This window comes from Phocoena sinus, chromosome 5 (genome assembly GCF_008692025.1).
Source record: "Phocoena sinus isolate mPhoSin1 chromosome 5, mPhoSin1.pri, whole genome shotgun sequence".
NCBI classification, from domain to species: domain Eukaryota; kingdom Metazoa; phylum Chordata; class Mammalia; order Artiodactyla; family Phocoenidae; genus Phocoena; species Phocoena sinus.
Window position 1 is genome coordinate 87,136,740 of NC_045767.1, and position 19,328 is coordinate 87,156,067.

At 33.3% G+C, this 19,328-nt stretch overlaps 1 protein-coding gene across 2 annotated transcripts in view; it reads right to left on the reverse strand.

Moving 5' to 3' along the window:
- The window catches only part of UBA6 (ubiquitin like modifier activating enzyme 6), an 80,575-nt gene that overhangs the window by 26,390 nt on the left and 34,857 nt on the right, over positions 1–19,328 (reverse strand). For both annotated transcript variants that reach the window (XM_032632361.1, XM_032632360.1), the window contains exons 7-17: positions 18,928–19,008; positions 16,540–16,662; positions 14,616–14,739; positions 11,102–11,205; positions 9,497–9,559; positions 8,476–8,552; positions 7,924–7,990; positions 4,215–4,358; positions 2,662–2,729; positions 1,872–1,950; positions 670–750 (exon numbers count right to left, since the gene is read on the reverse strand). In XM_032632361.1, coding sequence (XP_032488252.1) covers positions 670–750; positions 1,872–1,950; positions 2,662–2,729; positions 4,215–4,358; positions 7,924–7,990; positions 8,476–8,552; positions 9,497–9,559; positions 11,102–11,205; positions 14,616–14,739; positions 16,540–16,662; positions 18,928–19,008 — 1,011 coding nt within the window. The remainder of the gene's footprint in view (positions 1–669; positions 751–1,871; positions 1,951–2,661; positions 2,730–4,214; positions 4,359–7,923; positions 7,991–8,475; positions 8,553–9,496; positions 9,560–11,101; positions 11,206–14,615; positions 14,740–16,539; positions 16,663–18,927; positions 19,009–19,328) is intronic.

The window sequence follows — 19,328 nt, forward strand, 5'->3', positions numbered from 1 at the left end:
CTGTAACTGTGACAGTAAGTTTAATAAACTATAAAATGTGAACTATTAAATAAACTTTAGTCATTTAATTACTCACTATTAGTCACCATGATAAATCTATGACATCACCACTGTAGTGTACATCTTAAAGGCAAACAGCATCAATGAAATACATTTTTATTTAAATATATGACATGGCTTTCCAGTTAACTGACATTTATCATCTTAAGAGTTTATACTGTATACCAAAGTTTACACTACTCACTCTTTTAATACTCACCAATTGAAACAATATTTGAGTACTCTGCAACTTTTTAATGTTAGCTTCTCCCATCTTAAATATTTATATAATAATAAGTAGTATCTAATAGAAATAACAGTATTAATGTGCTTTATTGTTTCAAAAGCCCTTTCACATTTGATCTTCATAATTACATTATGAGGCAGGTAGTACAGATAACAGTTTCACAATACTAAAGAAAGAAACTGAGGAGCAGAGAACTCAAGTTATTTGTCACAAGGTCACATAAATTTTGAAAAATGGTCAGGGTAGAATCAGAATCTTCCAATTTCTAGCCTAGTGGCCCTATCCTCAAAAACCAATACTTCAGATCCATGCAGTCAAATATGATTCAAAACTGGGCAGCAAAAGAAATATAAACTTTTAACTCTCAAGGATTTATATCTTACCATTCCCTTCTCTTTGCCTGTGCCAACACCTAGCAAAGCAAAATTTTTTAACATTTCACAGCCTATGGCTCCACATCCTACCTATGGAGAAGAAAAATAAAAGGTATCAGATTAAATAAAATTAAAACATCTACTTACTAAAGAGCAATTTCATCTTAAGTTTCTTCAAATGCTGTTACAATACATACTTTTAAAAATAATTTGAACTTTTAAAGTAACTTAAAAATCATTTTACTTTAAAATATTTAATGGTTCATGATATCATTATAAGTGTCTCGGTTAAAAAAATGTATAAATCATAGAAGGAAAAGCATAATATTTATAATTCCTTTAAAAAGAAGACATTTTAATATTCCACACAAAAGCCAAAGTTTGAACTCAGTTTTTATATAAGATGGAAACAAACAGCATGAAACAGTGCAACATTACAATTAAAAAGATTACTTGTTTATAGACAATTTTCTAAACTCATTTGATGAATATAACTATTCTAAGACTTTTAAGTAAAAACTAATAAGAGATTCTACATGCAGGTAAAAGCTCAGGAATACTGCTGATTTCCAAAATATTATTTAAAAAATGAATAATAAAAATCAGTAGTACTTTTAGGACTGATTATAATAATTAAAAAAAATAAGTGGCAGGAGAAGTCGTCTTATGCTATTGGGGAGAGCTTCCGTGTCAATGCACTAAGACATTTAAGAAAGACATATCCACCTACATATTCCTACATTTGGTAAGAAAAAACAAAAAAAAAACCCCAAACCCACAATTTTTAATGTATTTCTAGAAAATCATTTAATGTTCAAAACTACTATACTCGTATTTTAACTTTACATGTACTAATTCTCTAGACGATGGGTTGGCAAACGTCTTCTATAAAGGGCCAGACAGTGAATGTTTTCAGCTTTGTAAGCGATATGGTCTTTTTCACAACTACTCAGCTCCACTATTATAGTATGAAAGAAGCCATAGACAATATTTGAATAAATGGGCTTGGCTGTGTTCTCGTGAAACTTTATTTATAAAAACAGGCAGCAGGATGGATTTGGCCTGCAGGTACAGTTTACAAATTCCTGTTTTAAACATTTCCTGAATGTCTACTATGTTAGAAACTTTACTCAAATTTCCTTTAATAAATTAACTTGATATACAAGAGCAGTTTGACTGTACTATTTATTCTCATTATTATTCCTACTTACTAAAAAGATATTCAAATTTTGTAGCTTCCGACACAAAGTGTCTCCAATGCAGGCTCGTAAGGCATCATATCTATCTCCTCTGTAAAAAACAATATAAACCAAGAAAATAGAATGGCATAAAAAAACATTATTAAGATTAGTTTAATTGCTGCTAGTACCAATTTAATAAGTTTCTTCCAAACTAACAGATAAATTATCTTATTTGAAAGAGAAGAAACTTCATAAAGAAATCAGTTGTTTCTTTTTTCCATTTGACTTAATATTCTAAGTCCAAATGACTTAAGTGAAAGTCACTTTAGTTTATCTGGAAAAAAATTTTTAAGGCAGGGATTTTTAATAAAGGTTTGTAGAGAAGACTATGGCTGGGCTTTGAAGTTGTTAACCCACTTAAATTGAAGGCAGAACTTTGGGTTATGTGTATTTCTGGGAGAATGAATTCATAAGCTTTTATCAGATTCCCAAAGAGATATGTGACCCAAAAGGTAAAGAATGACTGATATAAATAAAAGCTGCAGGTAGCAATTGTTTTCATCTAAAATCAGAATGATGTTTCAAAACCTAACCATTCTCATGATATAAATTTAACACTTTATATTCATTATTTATAAGGTGGTAAAGAGATACTGCATTATTATGACACAATCTCTAAGTAGAGAAGAAATGACTGCAGAAGTGAGCTAAGGAGAAAAGACAACTAAAACAAATGCATGTTTGCACAAAAACTCTTTTAATCTAGTTGCTCCTTATAAACATACAACTAAGAAAAAAGCAACAAAAAGGTCAGTATTACCGTGGGAGAAATTCTTCACGTTCAGGTTTGCCTAGGGATTCGACAATATCTGCTGCTTCAATATATAACTTAAAGTAGAAGATAAAAACATAACTTACTATGTAGAAAGCTAAATTGCTAGAAAAAGTAATTATCTTCTGTAGTTATTTAATGATCATTAAACAATGATAAACATGTAAAATAATGTAAACATGTAAAATAAAGGATTAAAAAATGTGATTGTTTCTTATGCAATAAACATTCCTTACATTCTTTCATTGAAACAATGGTTAAATCTGGAGGAACTGTAAAAGGATATAATTTGATTCATGTCATTTAGCCATCTTACAGATGATATATTCTATTATTAACAAACAAAAGGAAATTTCACCTCCAAATCTATTTTTTATAACTACATAAAAACTTCTGGAAGCTCATTCAATTTCAGCTACATTTGAATAATTTGTTTACTTTTGATAGGAAAGTACCTAGTCCATATTTAATTTCCAACTTGGAAACTATGTCATCTGTAATTATTACATATACTACAGAGGAAATGGTCTAGGAAGCCACAATTTCAGCATTTAAAATAATATCAAACAGAATTAGTTCAGGTTAATGAAAAAAACCCGAGTCTCATTCTCATTTTCATTTTAAGTAACTTATATGGCTAAAAAACGTGAACATGACCATGAACATGAATAAATGGTTATTTATTTAATTACAACATAGAATCTATATTAATAACATAATTTATATTCCCCATGCTGCTAATAGTTATATCTAAACCAGACTTTTACAACTGAACTTGTACACTGTGTTAAAATAAACCAAATAATCCAGCAGCAAAATAATATTAATTAATAGCATCAATAATAAATTTACAAATTTTAATTATTAAAGCTAAATTTAAACTTTTTAAAACATAATAAACAAGATCAATGTTATATTCAAATGTTTAAAATTTAAAAAAAAAAAAGGGCCTGAAGAGTATCCTTTGATACACTTTGCCAATTATTCCTCCTGGTAATAGAAACCAGGGTTTTTCCATCTTGCGATGTTTTTACCCTATGTAGTTCTCAAACTTTTACCATTCCTATGCTTTCTACCTTTAGAAGTTTATACCTAGAAACTAGAAGTTTATACCTAGAAACTAGGGAATCTGAAGATTCATGATGCCAAAAGACTCCATGGAACAGTTCAGGAGTCCTGAAAGCATGTGACTGCTAAACTAACAGTAGTGGAAACTAAATATAAGGATAAGAAAATTCCTTATATATAAGGAATATAAGAGTGAAAATTCCTCCACTCTCACAAATGAGGGAAATACATCCTAGAATGCAACTCTGGGTTACATGCCAATAGCCTCAACAAATGATCTTGTCAGTTTCCATTATAGAATTAAGTTTTGGTGGCACATCACATCTGACTCATGCATCAAAAAATACTTTAAGGTTGCTTTTATAATATATTAATTAATACTATGTTATAATTCATATATGGGTGAATAATTCATTATATGGGTGAATAATTCAACCTTAAGTACAAAAAAAATATTAAAATAGAGAACTAACCCACTGGCATAAAGGAGAAAACTTTCCTGTCACAGCTTTCAATACTTCTTGGCTGGCAACACCTCCTACTGCTGCAGCAAGTGGGGGTAAAAAGCCTTGGGCAGTCCAAGAGAGCCAACGCACAATGTCATAATTTACTTCAGGCTGAAACACAAGCCATGAAAGACAATAATATTAACAGTATTCACATGGTATACTCAAAATTTCAATAAATAATTATACCTTAACTTCTAAAAGAGCTACTCAATTTCCCTAATAGTTTTTAAGTCCTAAAAAAAAGTCCCAATCTCATAATAAAGGATCCAATTCCATGTCAGTTACCTTAAGCAGTATATTTCATTACCAGTACCTGCCCAATTTTGCTTTTTGACTCTTTATGTGACACTAGGGAACAATTTAGAATTAACTGGATTATCTACCGTGATGTCGGACAAACAACCAGAATTTTAAAAAACATGTTTTAATGAAAACTATGGAAAAACCTTGCACCTACATAAATGAAAAAAAAAAAAAATGACCCAGAAAAAATGATGAGCTATCATTTGTGCTTGAAGTGGCAAATAAAAAGTAAAACTGTAAAAAATGAGGCAATACATTGTTAGAAAAGGCAGTTTAGGAAAAAAATTGAGAGTAATGGCACTTTTGCATATAAATCTAAGAGCCAATCACCACAAAGTTCTCATTATCATACTTAAACTGAAATGATGTTTCTCAAAATAAAATTTATTAGTATTTTTAAGAAAAAAATGGAGAACTGGATTTTGGAGCTATTATTTTAGCACAATTTCTTATTTGTCACAAAGATCTCTTCATGAGCTCTGGCTTCTCTTTCTCTTCCTGTTCTTTCAACATCAGTAACTAGAATCTTAACCTAGGATTCAAGTAGGGCTCAATTAATCTCTTGAAATTCTATGTAAAATGTACATTTAGGGGAAGAAGGAAGGCTTTTATTACATTATCAAAGATATCTATGATACAAAAAGAGATTACTATTTACTCACATTCCACCCACTCCATTTCAATTTTCTATATCTCACTATTTTACAACTATTTAGCACTAAACTCAACTCAGATTACAATTTCATTTAAGATGTGGCATTTCTGAATGCAGAGATATTGGTGGTACTGATAATATTAACAATGACAAGAATGCTAATAGAAGCAGGTAATTTGGTTGAGCATCTATTTTGAGTTGTATATTATTAGTCCACATGTAATCTTCAAAATAATCCTAGGAAATATAATTTCTATCATACAAATTAGAAAACTGAAACTTTGAAAGATTAAGTAATTTACTCAAGATTTTACTGCTAGTAAGTGGTCAAACCAGAATATGAACCCAAAAAGTCCAACTCTCCAGCTCTATTCTTACCATTAGGTTACACTATCTTTCAAGATTTTATATTTTTTAATAAACAAACATCCAAATCTGGGGAGTTTTTCATCACCCTAGGATAACGACTAAGGCCTATATCTGAATTTCTGCACACGGTCTCCAAAAGATGATACATATCCACAAGAAGAGAAATAAACCAGTGGCAGGGCTTCAGCATTACTAAGAAACAGAAAATATGAACTTCAAATTGCCTGTAAATAGAAAAACAAACACCAAACCACAAATGAACTATTTCTGGACTTCATATTGCTGCAAGCCTGAACAGAGAGCAGGAAGCGTGTAACCACAGAAGAGAGAATGAAAAGCCTAATGTGACAAAGCACAGTCAAAATCATCCTGAGAAAACAGAAAGCCCATACTAAGTGCAAAAAATACTGAACATGTATGAAGTCTGGCAGATCTCAGCAGTGGCTATGATGAAAGAACTTCCCTGGGGAGAATGATAGAAAGGGGGAGATATCCCTTGACAGAGAAGGCTAAAAAAGGAAGTAAGAGAGGAAGTTAAGTAGGATTTGGCAGAAAGCAAAGAGATCCACAAGATATATCAACACGTATCCACCAAAAAAATTTTTTTAGTTAAAAAAAAAAATCACCTATTAAAGAAACTCCTTTTCAGGAAGAGAAGAGGAAGAGGGGCTCTAGAAATAAAAATCTGAAAAAGCACCAAAAAACCTTACCCTGTCCAAAAGCATATACAGAAAAATCAGTTTACCAAACAAAGAAGATGTAAAAAGGAGACAGAAAATTAGAATCAAAACATTTCAGTACTGAAAATTTCTCCCCCAAACTAATTATAAGGCAGAGTAAATTTGACTGAGTGAATTATATATCAACAAACACTTGGAGATGTGGAAAACCCCACCTTGAATCAGAAATTTAATAACTAAGAACCCAAATGATCCATTCCACCTTCCCCAAAGGGGAAAAATAAATAAATAAAAGAAAGTATGAATCAAAATGGGCTCATGGTATACCTCGAAAAATTGACTGAATGATCAATCTTGAGTTATAACTTGGTAAAACTATTAGATTTCACAGATGAAAAAATACACAGAAGAAAAAAATATACAGGGCCCCAAGGCAAAAAGACCAGATTATTTATAAAAAGTAAGAAAAGTAAGCTGACATCCTATTTCTCAACTACAAGATACAAAGCAAGATATCAAGGAAGAAAGTTAACAGCCTTGAATTTTACTTTCAGCCAGGCTCCTTTCAAGAATAAAGGTTACATAAAAATTTGAAATGTGTTAAGAACTCAGGGAATACGGTTAATTCTAAGCTCCTTCTGAGAAATGCACCAGCAACTAAACCTGATTTCAAGTCTTACTATAAAGCTACAGTAATCAAAATAGGATGGTACTAGCAAAAGGATAGAAACAACCAATGGAAGATAATATTGGGTTCAGAAAGAGCCCTACACATATGTGGTCAATAAATTTCTGACAAAGATGCCAAAAAAACTGAATAAAAAAAAAACTGTCTTTTCAATAAATGGGCTAGAATTACTGGATATTCATACACAAAATAATTAACCTTGATCTATGCCTGGCAAGACAGAAAAGAACAAATTAATAAAAGTACAGGGCTTCCCTGGTGGCGCAGTGGTTGAGAGTCCGCCTGCTGATGCAGGGGACACGGGTTCATGCCCCGGTGCGGGAGGATGCCACATGCCGCAGGGCGGCTGGGCCCATGAGCCATGGCCGCTGAGCCTGCGCGTCTGGAGCCTGTGCTCCGCAACGGGAGAGGCCACAGTGGTGAGAGGCCCGCGTACAGCAAAAAAAAAAAAAAAAAAGTACAAAACTGTACACAGTGAGTTCAAAATGTATAGTCATGTACACGAACTATACTTTGTATGGTACAGAAAAATAAACTCACAAAACAATAAACCTTCTAGAAGAAAATACAGGGGAAAACCTTTATGATTTTGAGTTAAAAAAGGGCACAAACCATAAAAAAGAAAAACTGATAAACTGAACTTCAGCAAAATTAAAAACCTGTGCTCCTCAAAAGACACTGCATTGATAGTAAAATGAAAAGACAACCCCAGACTGGAAGAAAATATCTGTAAAATGTGTGTCTGATAAAGGACTAATTTCCAGATTATATAAAGAATGCTCTCAATTAATAAGAAGATAACAACCTAATTAAAAACCAGGCAAAGATTTGCAAAACTCAAGTAGAATAATGTCAAGTAACTTGCTTACTGTCACAGAGTCAATAAGTAGCAAAACTGGAATTTGCAGGATAAGAGAACAGTAATATATAGATTTATATGTTACATAATTTTTGATGGCCATAACTTTGAATAGTCACCTGCTCTTCCAAGGTTTCACTTATAGATGTTGCTAGTTTCAACAGCTCTTCTGAATCTTGTTGGCATCTAGGATTCAAAATAAAACACCCCAATTTCAATGTTCTCAATTGCTATAAACAGTAGGTCATATTCAAAACTGAAATTTAAGAAATATGTTGAAAACCTGTGGATTACAAAGTGCTTACTGACTTTAAGGTAACTGGTTTATAAATACATTACTTCAAAATTACATCAAAATCATGCTCACCTAAGAACAGTATATAATGTTTAGTTTTAAATATACATGGCAAAAACTTTTTGCAACAATACCAGGAGATAAAAAATTCTATAGCGGATTCATAATTTAATAATTCTCAGATTTTTTATTTTAAAAAGTTACAGCTTTTGAAGACTTCAAAATAGGAAAATTCTTATTTAGTATAACTCCATTTTTATAAATTGATCTCTCCACTCCTACCAGAAAAAAGACCAGGTCAGAAGTGTTTATACAGTTTGGTGTATCTAGTGGTATTACAATAAAAAAAAAAGTTATTTCAAACAAAGAACATTACCCAGTATTTGGCTTGCGGCTATAGTTCTCCTGAAACTGGTCCAAGGCAAGCATGGCTGAGTGAATCTCTAAAGGTGCCTATTTAGAACATTAAAAATTGGTCAATATTTATTGAGTGTGTAATATGTGTCAGGCACTGTGCTAATGCTTTTAAGACATTATTAAATTTAATCATTATAATAAATGTATTAGCTTATTACTATTATCTTTATATAACAGATAAGGAAGCTGAGACTTGACTTCAAGGTCATAAAGATATATTTAAACAAAGATCTAAGGTTTTTTTCCCTCTCCCGTTGCGGAGCACAGGCTCCAGACACGCAGGCTCAGCGGCCAAGGCTCACGGGCCCAGCTGCTCCGCGGCTGGGCCGCGGCATGTGGGATCTTCCCGGACCGCGGCACAAACCCACGTCCCCTGCATTGGCAGGTGGACTCTCAACCACTGTGCCACCAGGGAAGCCCAAGATCTAAGTTTTAATCCCAGGTTCTATGACTAGTTTTTATTAGGTTATCCATATGAAACAAAGTATTACCAACTGAACAAAGGAAACAAAATGTCTGTACAAGAGCACCGAATTCTTTTTCTTTATTAACATTTACAAATTTGGAAACTGTTAATATCGAATATAATTCTTTACTTATCACAAATACATTCACTGCTACAAAACTGATCCAGTGATTTAAAAAAAACAGAATAAATGCTTCCAAAGTTTTTACGGAAGAACTATATATTATATAAAACTCTACATGGTTCAGAAAATCTTTTAATATGATCACCTTTGCATAAATTAATGAAACCACCTTTACACTATCAAACCTGGTATATCATTATAAAAGTAAACCTTTTTCCTATTATTTTAACATTTCCATTATATAAATTCCTATTTTTAATCCTTCGGCATCAGCTCTAGATACATGAATACAACTTTTATTTTTTAAAAATCCAACAGTCTGACAGAAATCTTCATAATCCCTTACCAATCCCCACCCGCCTTTCTCAAACCTGCAAAGCATTTATTTACCTCAGGTTTGCTAAAATCCGCAATAAGGCACTTTGGATGTTTTATCTGCTTCTCTAATGGTTCCTAACAGAAAAAAACAAAACAAACAACAGAAAAAAATCCACTATTACTTCGGAGCAAGCACATGACTATTTGACAAACTACACAGAGCACTAAAAGCAATGGCTCCCTCCCAAAGGTCTGAAATAAATAAGGTTAGGCTAATATGTTTTAACTGAAATATAAAATAGCTACCATTCACTGGTTACCACTTTTCGTATTATCACACTTTATTTTTTTAATGTTACATGCAACTAGATAACCTGCTCCAAATAGTAAATTTGGGAAGAATTGGTACAAACATTTGTATACTCGAAAAAATCTATAATCTTAGTCAAAGAGCTACCATATTTTTTTGATACCAAGTTATCAGGACTCATTATGCCTGACATAACTTGAATAAATACCCAGTTAAAATTTTCTGTGTGGAGCAAGGACACACCAAGCCCAAAAAAACCCAACCAACACTCCACCACCACCTCTGCCCCCCACAAAAAACAAACCCAATCTGAAATTTACTTGAGGCATAATTAAAAACTGGGGTAAATGGCAAGAGGAAGTAATGCACAAATCTTCCTACAGCAGATTTGACTAGCTGTAGCATTTTAATCTGTTTAGCTCTAACTTTGGCTTGAACAAAACCCTGTAGAAGACTTTAGTTAATAATTGTTCTGGAAAAGAAAAGGCAGTCAAGTTAAAACCTTGAGAACTTGCAAGAAAAAAGAGACTTATTAGACAGCTTATGCTGAGAAGTGGCCTAAGGATTTAAGCAGCAAGAGGCTCGCTGGTTCCTTGATACAAGTAGCCTCTACATTCTCTCTGTACGGATACTTACCTTTCCTTTCAATGCCAGTTTATGGGAATTATTTAACATTTCTAACATATTACAGTATTTCTTTTTTTTTCTTTTGCGGTACGCAGGCCTCTCACTGTTGTGGCCTCTCCCCTTGTGGAGCACAGGCTCCGGACGCACAGGCTCAGCGGCCATGGCTCACGGGCCCAGCCGCTCCACGGCATGTGGGATCTTCCCGGACCGGGGCACGAACCCGCGTCCCCTGCATCGGCAGGCGGACTCTCAACCACTGCGCCACCAGGGAAGCCACTACACTATTTCTTGAAATCCAAAACATTAAAAATTTAAAAACCTGGATTAACAAATATGATGAATAAAAGAAATATTCCTTTTACTTCAAAAATGTAAATGACTGAGTAATAAAACAGAACATATAATGAATCAATGCTTATTAAATCTTTCAAATACATATTAGTTATATCTTTTGTCTTAGGAAGTAATTATAAGAAGGTTTTGAAGGTTTATAAGAAGTATAATCAACTCTTTGATGAGTCACAAAGGAGTAGTTCCTTTGTGAACTATATGGATGGGTATTGTAGCTGTAAATTTTTTTGCTATCAGTTTATTTCCATAGATTGATTCCATTTTCCTGAAAGTGGGTACAAATTAAAAAACAAAATCTGTTCAGCCTTTGAATTACTTTTATTGCTTTTTTTCTCCCTGCCATTCTTCTGTAAAGAAACATTTTTTTAATCAGAAAAAAAAATACTTACAAAGCAGAATGTTTTAGGAGTCTTAACTTGAACAGCTATCCCTCCATGTAAATAAGGTTCCAGTTCTCTAGTATCACCAATGCTAAAAGAAAATGGTGATACCACTAAAAGGAGGAAAAAAGAAAACCATTACATACTGATATAAGTATTTAAATTTGAAGGTTTATCACCATAAAGATGTTAATTTTTCATAGCTTACAAAATTAAGATCTCAGTATAAATCATTTTATTTGGTGATGGGTGGAAGTGTGGGGAGCTAGACAGATTATTTTTCCCATACAAATGTAAGGACTTAAGCAAAAATGGCCAAGAAAACTTGGAAGGAAAAAAAAGGAATGAGAGGTGCTTATTATTAGATATTAAAATACTTTATAAAGACTCAATAATTAATATACTGATACTTTATATATATATAATTCATAATAACTAAAATAGTATGATACTGGCTCATGAATAGACAGGCAGACAAACAGAATAGATTATTCAGTAACAGACCCACAAGGGACACAATTAAGGTGGTACCTCAAACCAGCAAAGAAAAGATACTCAATAAATCTTTTGGAAAAAAAGCCATCTGGGAAAGTATTCCAAATGGATAAAAGTTTTAAATATCAAAAACGATGACAAAAAAATTATTAGATAAGAGCATAGGAGAAAAATTGCTTTAAAACTTTGCAGTAAGGAAGGTTTTCCTAATTATGACTCAAAAGAAAAAATTGAAAGCTTTGACATCATATACACATAGAGCCATCACAAGCAAAGTCAAATGCCAAACTAGAAAAAAAATTTTGCGACTCATATTAAAAAAAAAAAACTCAGCAAACATGCCCTATATATTAGGAGTTCTGGGGAAAAATAACAACTCAGTGAGAAAGTGGGCAAAGGACAGATGATTCACATTAAAGGAAAAAGAAATAGCTCTAAAACTTAAGAAAAGATACTTAATCTCATTCATAAAATGTAAAACGCAAATCAAAATTATACTATACCACTTTCAATCATACAGGAGACTATTCTACAATTACTGATGTGAAAAGACCATCTAGATGTTTAATTTAATGAAAAGGCAAAGGGTAGCTCTAGTCATAATATGTTACCTTGCATGTAAAAATGCATAAGGAAACCTGGAAGGGCACACAATAAACTAAGAATAGTGGACAGGTAAGAATGAGTGGGAGCCATAGGTGGGCAATAAAGTTTTCACTATAAACATTTGCCTTCTATTTTTTTTAAAATTAATTAATTTATTTATTTTTGGCGGCACTGGGTCTTCATTGTGCATGGGCTTTCTCTAGTTGCGGTGAGTGGGTCTACTCTTCATTGCGGTGCATGGGATTCTCATTGTGGTGGCTTGCCTTGTTGCGGAGCACGGGCTCCAGGTGTGCAGGCTTCACTAGTTGTGGCATGCGGGCTCAGTAGTTGTGGCTCGCGGGCTCTAGAGTGCAGGCTCAGCAGTTGTGGTGCATGGGCTTAGTTGCTCCGTGGCATGTGGTATCCTCCCGGATAAGGGATCAAACCCGTGTCCCCAGCATTGGCAGGTGGATCCTTAACCACTGTACCACCAGGGAAGTCCCCCTTCTATTGTTTTTGAACGATTTGCTTATTCACAAAATTAAATTAAATAAACAAGGTTTATATATTAAGTAGACAGAAAAGGTCAGCAGAGTACACATCAAACTTAGCTGCTGTTACTTCTGGAGTAGAGGGGAGGTCTGAACTAGTACTCATTTTTAACTCTACCTAAACATAAATACATATATATATCTAGAATAAGCATATATTGTTTTAGCTATTTAAAAATGTTTTTCAAATAACAGAAAATTACTTTAGAGCAGTAAGTACCAACTAATAAATGTTAAGAAAAAAAAAGTTTCATAAACTGCTACTCTATTCAAATATTCTCTCTCTGCCCAAAGAATTTTTGGTACAAAATGTGGGTTTTATTTTCATTCCTTGATATCCAGTGGCTTCTCCTGTTAATATATACATATAGCCTCAAGATGCAGATCCAGCACCACAATCCACCATTGCATGGCCCCCAACACAACAAAGGATAATCCTAAATAGTTAGTTGAGTCAATTTATGCAAAAACAGATAAAAATTCTTTAATATCAGTGATCTCAATCTATATTTTACATAGTTAGATACAGTCTGGGAAACAATCCGACAGTTTTGTTACCAAAGATTTTTTTTTTTAATATTTATTTATTTGGTTGCGCCGGGTCTTAGTTGCAGCATGTGGGCTCCTTAGTTGTGACTCGTGGACCCCCTAGTTGTGGCATGCAAACTTTTAGTTGCGGCATGCATGTGGGATCTAGTTCCCTGACCAGGGATCGAACCCTGGCCCCCTGCACTGGCAGCAGAGTCTCAACCATTGTGCCACCAGGGAACTCCCCAAAGATTCTTAAATATAGATCCAAAGTTGTTTTGGTATAAAGAGTTCGTAACAGGGACTGATTTTTTTTTTTTTTTCTCTCCTAAGGATCCATCTCGTAGTCATGAAAAGAAAAATAAAAGTAATCCATTTATTAGTCTATACACTAATCACATAATTATACTTTTAGATGCCCTAAAGATAAAACTGAATCACTCTCAACTGAACAGGTGTAAACATGCTGTCTCTGAGTTACAAGACATCTAGCAATGTCTTTAACTTTTTTAAACATGGCTGGAGGAAAATCACAAACTACGCAGACTAACGCTGCTATAAATTCATTATTTTCAACTTCAAATGGATCCTAAATGAAGCCTGATGATTTTTCGATTTTTTAAAATGTTTATTCTCCTCAAATCTCTGGCCTTACCACCTTACCTCTCCTTTGGGCCATGATTTCATCTCAGTCCACTGACAAAACATTCTTACAGCTTCTTGCCAATAAATCCACAAACCTGCCTGCAATAACATCCATTCATCCCTTTATCCAAGCCACTGAACAAAAACATATATCTTCACTTGAATACTTCACTGTCACCTCACCCAACAAGCCTAGACTGTACTCATTATTTCTCTCCAAAACCTGCTCCTCTTCTTGCACTCCCTAATGTGTAAATAAGGTGCCAGAATCTTCACTCACCTACCATAAAGTTTTCCCTTAAATGTCTTAAGACTCTTGCTATCTCAACTCCAACTGTCACCCCTGCTATATTACATCTTTAAGTTCTTTGAATTCTCTTGCTTTTTACTGTTTGTCTCTGCACAGAATATTCTTTTCATCATCTTCGTAAGCCAATGCAATCAATTTTAATCAAGATACCCTGTCCCCACTGCTGCTGTACCAAAAGTGAGTAGGTTTCCTTGCTAAGGTTAGAGTTCCCAGAATGCCTTTTCTCTCTTTATACCATCACTGCTGAATGTTAGTATCCCCTCACTTGGATTAAATGTCTTGAGGCCAAGAATTGGATCATGTCTGTCTGAGCTGATGGTGTGTTCTTGACACTGAGTATAGTGTCTGAACTGTAAACATGCTGAATAATGGATAAGTATAAATGAATTAATAAAACACATAAACTTACCAGTTATTTGTTGTGTGGATCCATTTAGGCCTGTCATTCCATTAATTTCTCGAAATGTTAGGAATTGTCCTGTTTCAAGTTTGTGAGGACGATTTTCAAGGCAAGTGACAATGCCAGGATTAGCCTAGAAATAAGAGTAATATACTAAAAAACAAGTCCATGTATTCCTTTTTTGTACAAATTCCAAATCTCACACAAAAAGGAACATATTATCATAAAATTCTCAAAATAACCAAAATTCCAAGCCATTCTTCTCCTTCCATATTAAAAGCAATGCTTTAAAGAATTGTAACAAAATAGTGACTTATCATTTTATTATGTGATTTTCAAACTTATTTTATTATGAATGTTTAAAATATAATTTCTATGTTTGGGGGAAACAGATTCCACAAGGGAGTTCAAATATTTCACAGATGCAAAGATTCTCGTGATTTATAAAAACATTCGAAGTGACTGAATGGTAAGTTTCAAAGTCATTCATGACAGACTCTGTACATAAAAGATGAGTCTAACTTTGAAGATCAAAGAAATGTAAGAACAGAGGATGGAAATTTAAAGCCAGGAAAGTGGTAGTTTAAAGCTTATCCAACACTTTAAAGCAAAGAAATATTATGTATCCCTGCTTATCAAGATAAAAACAGGAAGGAATTGGCTTAACTCACCTAAAAGGTGGATGAGATAGGTCAGACACCAGGAAATTTCCTAACTGCATATAATCCATCACATTGCTTGAATAATGTGATAATAATTTAATTTACATAAAAGCTAATAGAATTATAATTCTCTCTTTCATAAGTATGTAAATTCTAAAAATTCTCTTGCTGTTTAAGGGTTTGAGAAATACAATTATTATCACAAACATGTAGATAAAATTAATGTAATGTGGGTTTACTAATATCTCAACAAGAATAGAATTCATAAGGACTTTAAGGAGAAATAATTTACAGATAAGTTAAATGGGAACATTCATGATATTTTTCTAATTTTTTATGGATAACCTCCATATTTCCTGCACTATTCAATAAAAGACAGTATCAGTGCAATACAAGATCCCTTGGAGCTTATTCTAACTCTATAATATTCTTAGGGACAAACTAACAATAACTAGAGAAGGTAAAAGGCTGAACAATAACCATTCTGTAAGCAAAGAGATACACAAAATGATTTTTCAATGAATTTTTTCTTAAAAAGGGGTGAGAAAGGCAACATTACACTGGCTTTAAAAAGAAAGCATAAAGATAAAATCACAAATACTATTCAGTCAAAGTATATTATCATTTCCTTATGTTTGGTTTCTTTTGAGCTTTAATGTAAATTGATCATTAAGAGTGCAAATAAAGTTAATGATTTAGGCTAAACTACAGAAAAAGTAGTAAAAATGGATCATAATAATTTCTCCAATTCTTTCAGGGAATAAAAAATTAAGCTTGCACGATATTAAGAGAACATGGTTAGAAAATTCAGAGTTTTTGATTTGAAGGTTAATTAACTCTTAAACTTTTCTCATCCTTCAAATAATGTTTTAGAAATATAACAAATTAGAAAAGCTTTTGTTTATGATGACTTAAGTGTTCATCTTCCTGGAGTCAGAGTGTTGGGCCAAGTGACTTATTACATACTTAGTACATCTATGATCTGACAAATCAACAGTTCAGTAAACACTGACTCACAATTCATGTCCCATAGGAACATGACAGAGAACAAAATTAAAATTAATGACATAAGCAAATGTTCATCAATTGTTAAAAAAATGTTAGATGGAATCCAGAATACTCTCTCTTAATATTCTAACTTCAATTTTAAACAAATAAAAAATACTGCATATTACAATATTTTGCTAATATCACCTTTTAAAAAAGTTTTCACATCAACTTAAAAAAAATCAATCATATACATATACAATAATATATGTATATAATCATACTTGCGTTATATTTGAAATGAAAATCTCTTTTGGTTCCTCTCCTGTTGTATCTAAAACTTCAAATTCGTCACCGAAATCACAGAACAACCGTGACCAAATTCCATGTATATCTGCACTGATGAACTGTGAAATAAAGAAACAAGTTCAAGCTTATATATTTATATAAAGAAAAACAACCCCTCAACTATCTTAGGCCTTTTGGTGACAATTTTATTTATAATTAAGCATATTATTTGAGGTATAAAGTGACCACAAATATGATAATTTGTTTGTAAATTGGTTTTGGAATCAAGGATTTTGATATTTCGGACTGGATATCTAGTGTTAACAAAATTAGAAGCAACATCAGCACACCATCATTGTACATTCTCTAATTTTTAAATAACAAAAATTCGTGCCTTGCCCTAAAAATCAAGCACAGAATATAAGAAAGATAACTTGGTTTGACAGTCTAGCAGTGAATTCTTACCTTTCATTTTAGAAAAGAAGAATGGAGTGTCCATTCACCAAAAGCGGTAGAGTTGAAGGAAAATAAAACAGCTAAAAACTCAGAGTGGCGTCAACAGGAAAGGGGTTGAGGTACTAACAGTGCACATCGAAATTATGAAAGGTAAGAATCAGATTCTTAAACACAATCATAAATGTTTTATTGAAAGTGATTTTTATAACATTCTCCAGTCTAAGAAAATGTAAAGAAATTATTTTTGTGCTCAGTTAGTTTTAGACATACTGATAATAAAGAAAAAGTCTTAATCTGTAACACATATGATCCTGTATAAGGTGATATTTTTCTAACAAAAACTAAAGCCAATCATATTTGGGCATAAGAACGTAGCCCATTGAAATAATTTATACCACCTATTATATGAGGTAGTGAAATAGCTAACAGAAGACTACCTCCTACTTGATCATGCACTGCCTTTACTATCAAAATAGGTACCTACAGCATTTTTTATGAGACATAAAACCGAGAAGAAATTTATAAGCTTTTTTTTTAAGTTTAAAAGCTGCAAACTCAAGGACAATTTCTTTCTTTGCAAAACAACTTTAAAGTATGAATATATGCATCAATCACATAAAGATTTTACTTTACAACCTTGTGTAATTATTTTGTAAAACTATTTTTTTTTTTTTTTTTTTTTGCGGTACGCAGGCCTCTCACTGCTGTGGCCTCTCCCGTTGTGGAGCACAGGCTCCAGATGCGCAGGCCCAGCGGCCATGGCTCACGGGCCCAGCCGCTCTGCGGCACGCGGGATCCTCCCGGACCGGGGTACAAACCCGTGTCCCCTGCATCGGCAGGCGGACTCCCAACCACCGCGCCACCAGGGAAGCCCTATTTTGTAAAACTTTTGTGTTCTGTTCTAAGTTTACTGACTACTCTGTCTTATTCATCTACTTAATTTAATTTGTAAAACAACACAAATGTTCTACAGAGTATAAATATGCTATGTAAGTACCACAATCCAAAGATTTTCAGCACATCTATTTTATACAGTATGATGATAGTTTAGTGCCTATCTCAAAGGAACAAATAGCATTTTCCTTTTGCCAAAGGAACAAAGGACCCCACGAAGGAGGTGGAGTTAGTAATATGTATGCAGTTGTAGGGGATGTAGACCTCTTTCTATTCTTCTCATCTAGACCTCTTTCCATTCTTCTCAATGTCATCACTACTTAACAATACCTAATTACTCTGAACAAAAATCTAGGAGTCATTCTTTATCATTCCTTCACAACTCTTATTCATCCATTCTCAATCCCATTAGTCTGTTTTTACAAAAGATACCTCGAATTCAATGACTTCTCACATTCTCTATTCCCATCAAGGTACAAGTATCTCTCACTTGGACTACTTACTGCATTAGCCCCTAACTGGTCTAGCCACCTCTACTCTACTGTTACAATCCAACAGTTCTCTTTCTTTTTGGTTTCACAATCCCTTCACATTCTTAAAAATTACTGATGACCCAATTAGATTTTATTTATGTGGGTTATACGTACTGATATTTACTGTGTTAGAAAGTAAAACCAAGAAACACTTAAAAGACAAGAACACACACACACATTCAATTAGCTGTCAGAGCAATAATATCACCACATATCAAGTAGACTTTGTAAACTCTATTGCACCCCATAAGAGAATCACAGTGAAAAAAGCAAATAACATTTCAGTAATATTATAATAGTTTGACTTTGCAGACCCTATGAAAGGGTCTCAGGGACCCTCAGTGTCCTTGGACCACACTTCGAAAACCAAAATTAAAAAGTATTATTGATTGTCCTCATGTAAAAAGTTTCTTATATAACTCACTGAAAAGCTATAAATTCTAATACTGAAAGTGCTTTTCCTTTGGTAAACTATGTGTCATTATTAAGTGATACTATTACCTTTATTGGAGGGCGCTGAGAACGGCAAAAGTCATTGATCTTCTTCTGAAATGATAGTTTGATCTCAGTCAATACTACACACTGTTGAGAAGAATACAAGAATTACAGATTAAAAATTAAACAATTATTTTGGTAATGTACAACTTCTAAATCAGAAGCATTTCAGTTTGCACTATGCTAAAAATACCTTGTTTTCTTGGTAAAAAATATTATCGTATTGTACTCCATTTTAAGGTCAATACCTTCAGAGGTACAGAGTAGCAAAAGTAAAAGTAACATATACAGCCATCTCTAGGTATCTGCAGGGGATTGGTTCTAGAACTCCCTATGGATACCAGAATCTGCAGATACTCAAGTCCCTTACATAAAATGTCATAGTATATACAGGACAAAACCTGCCC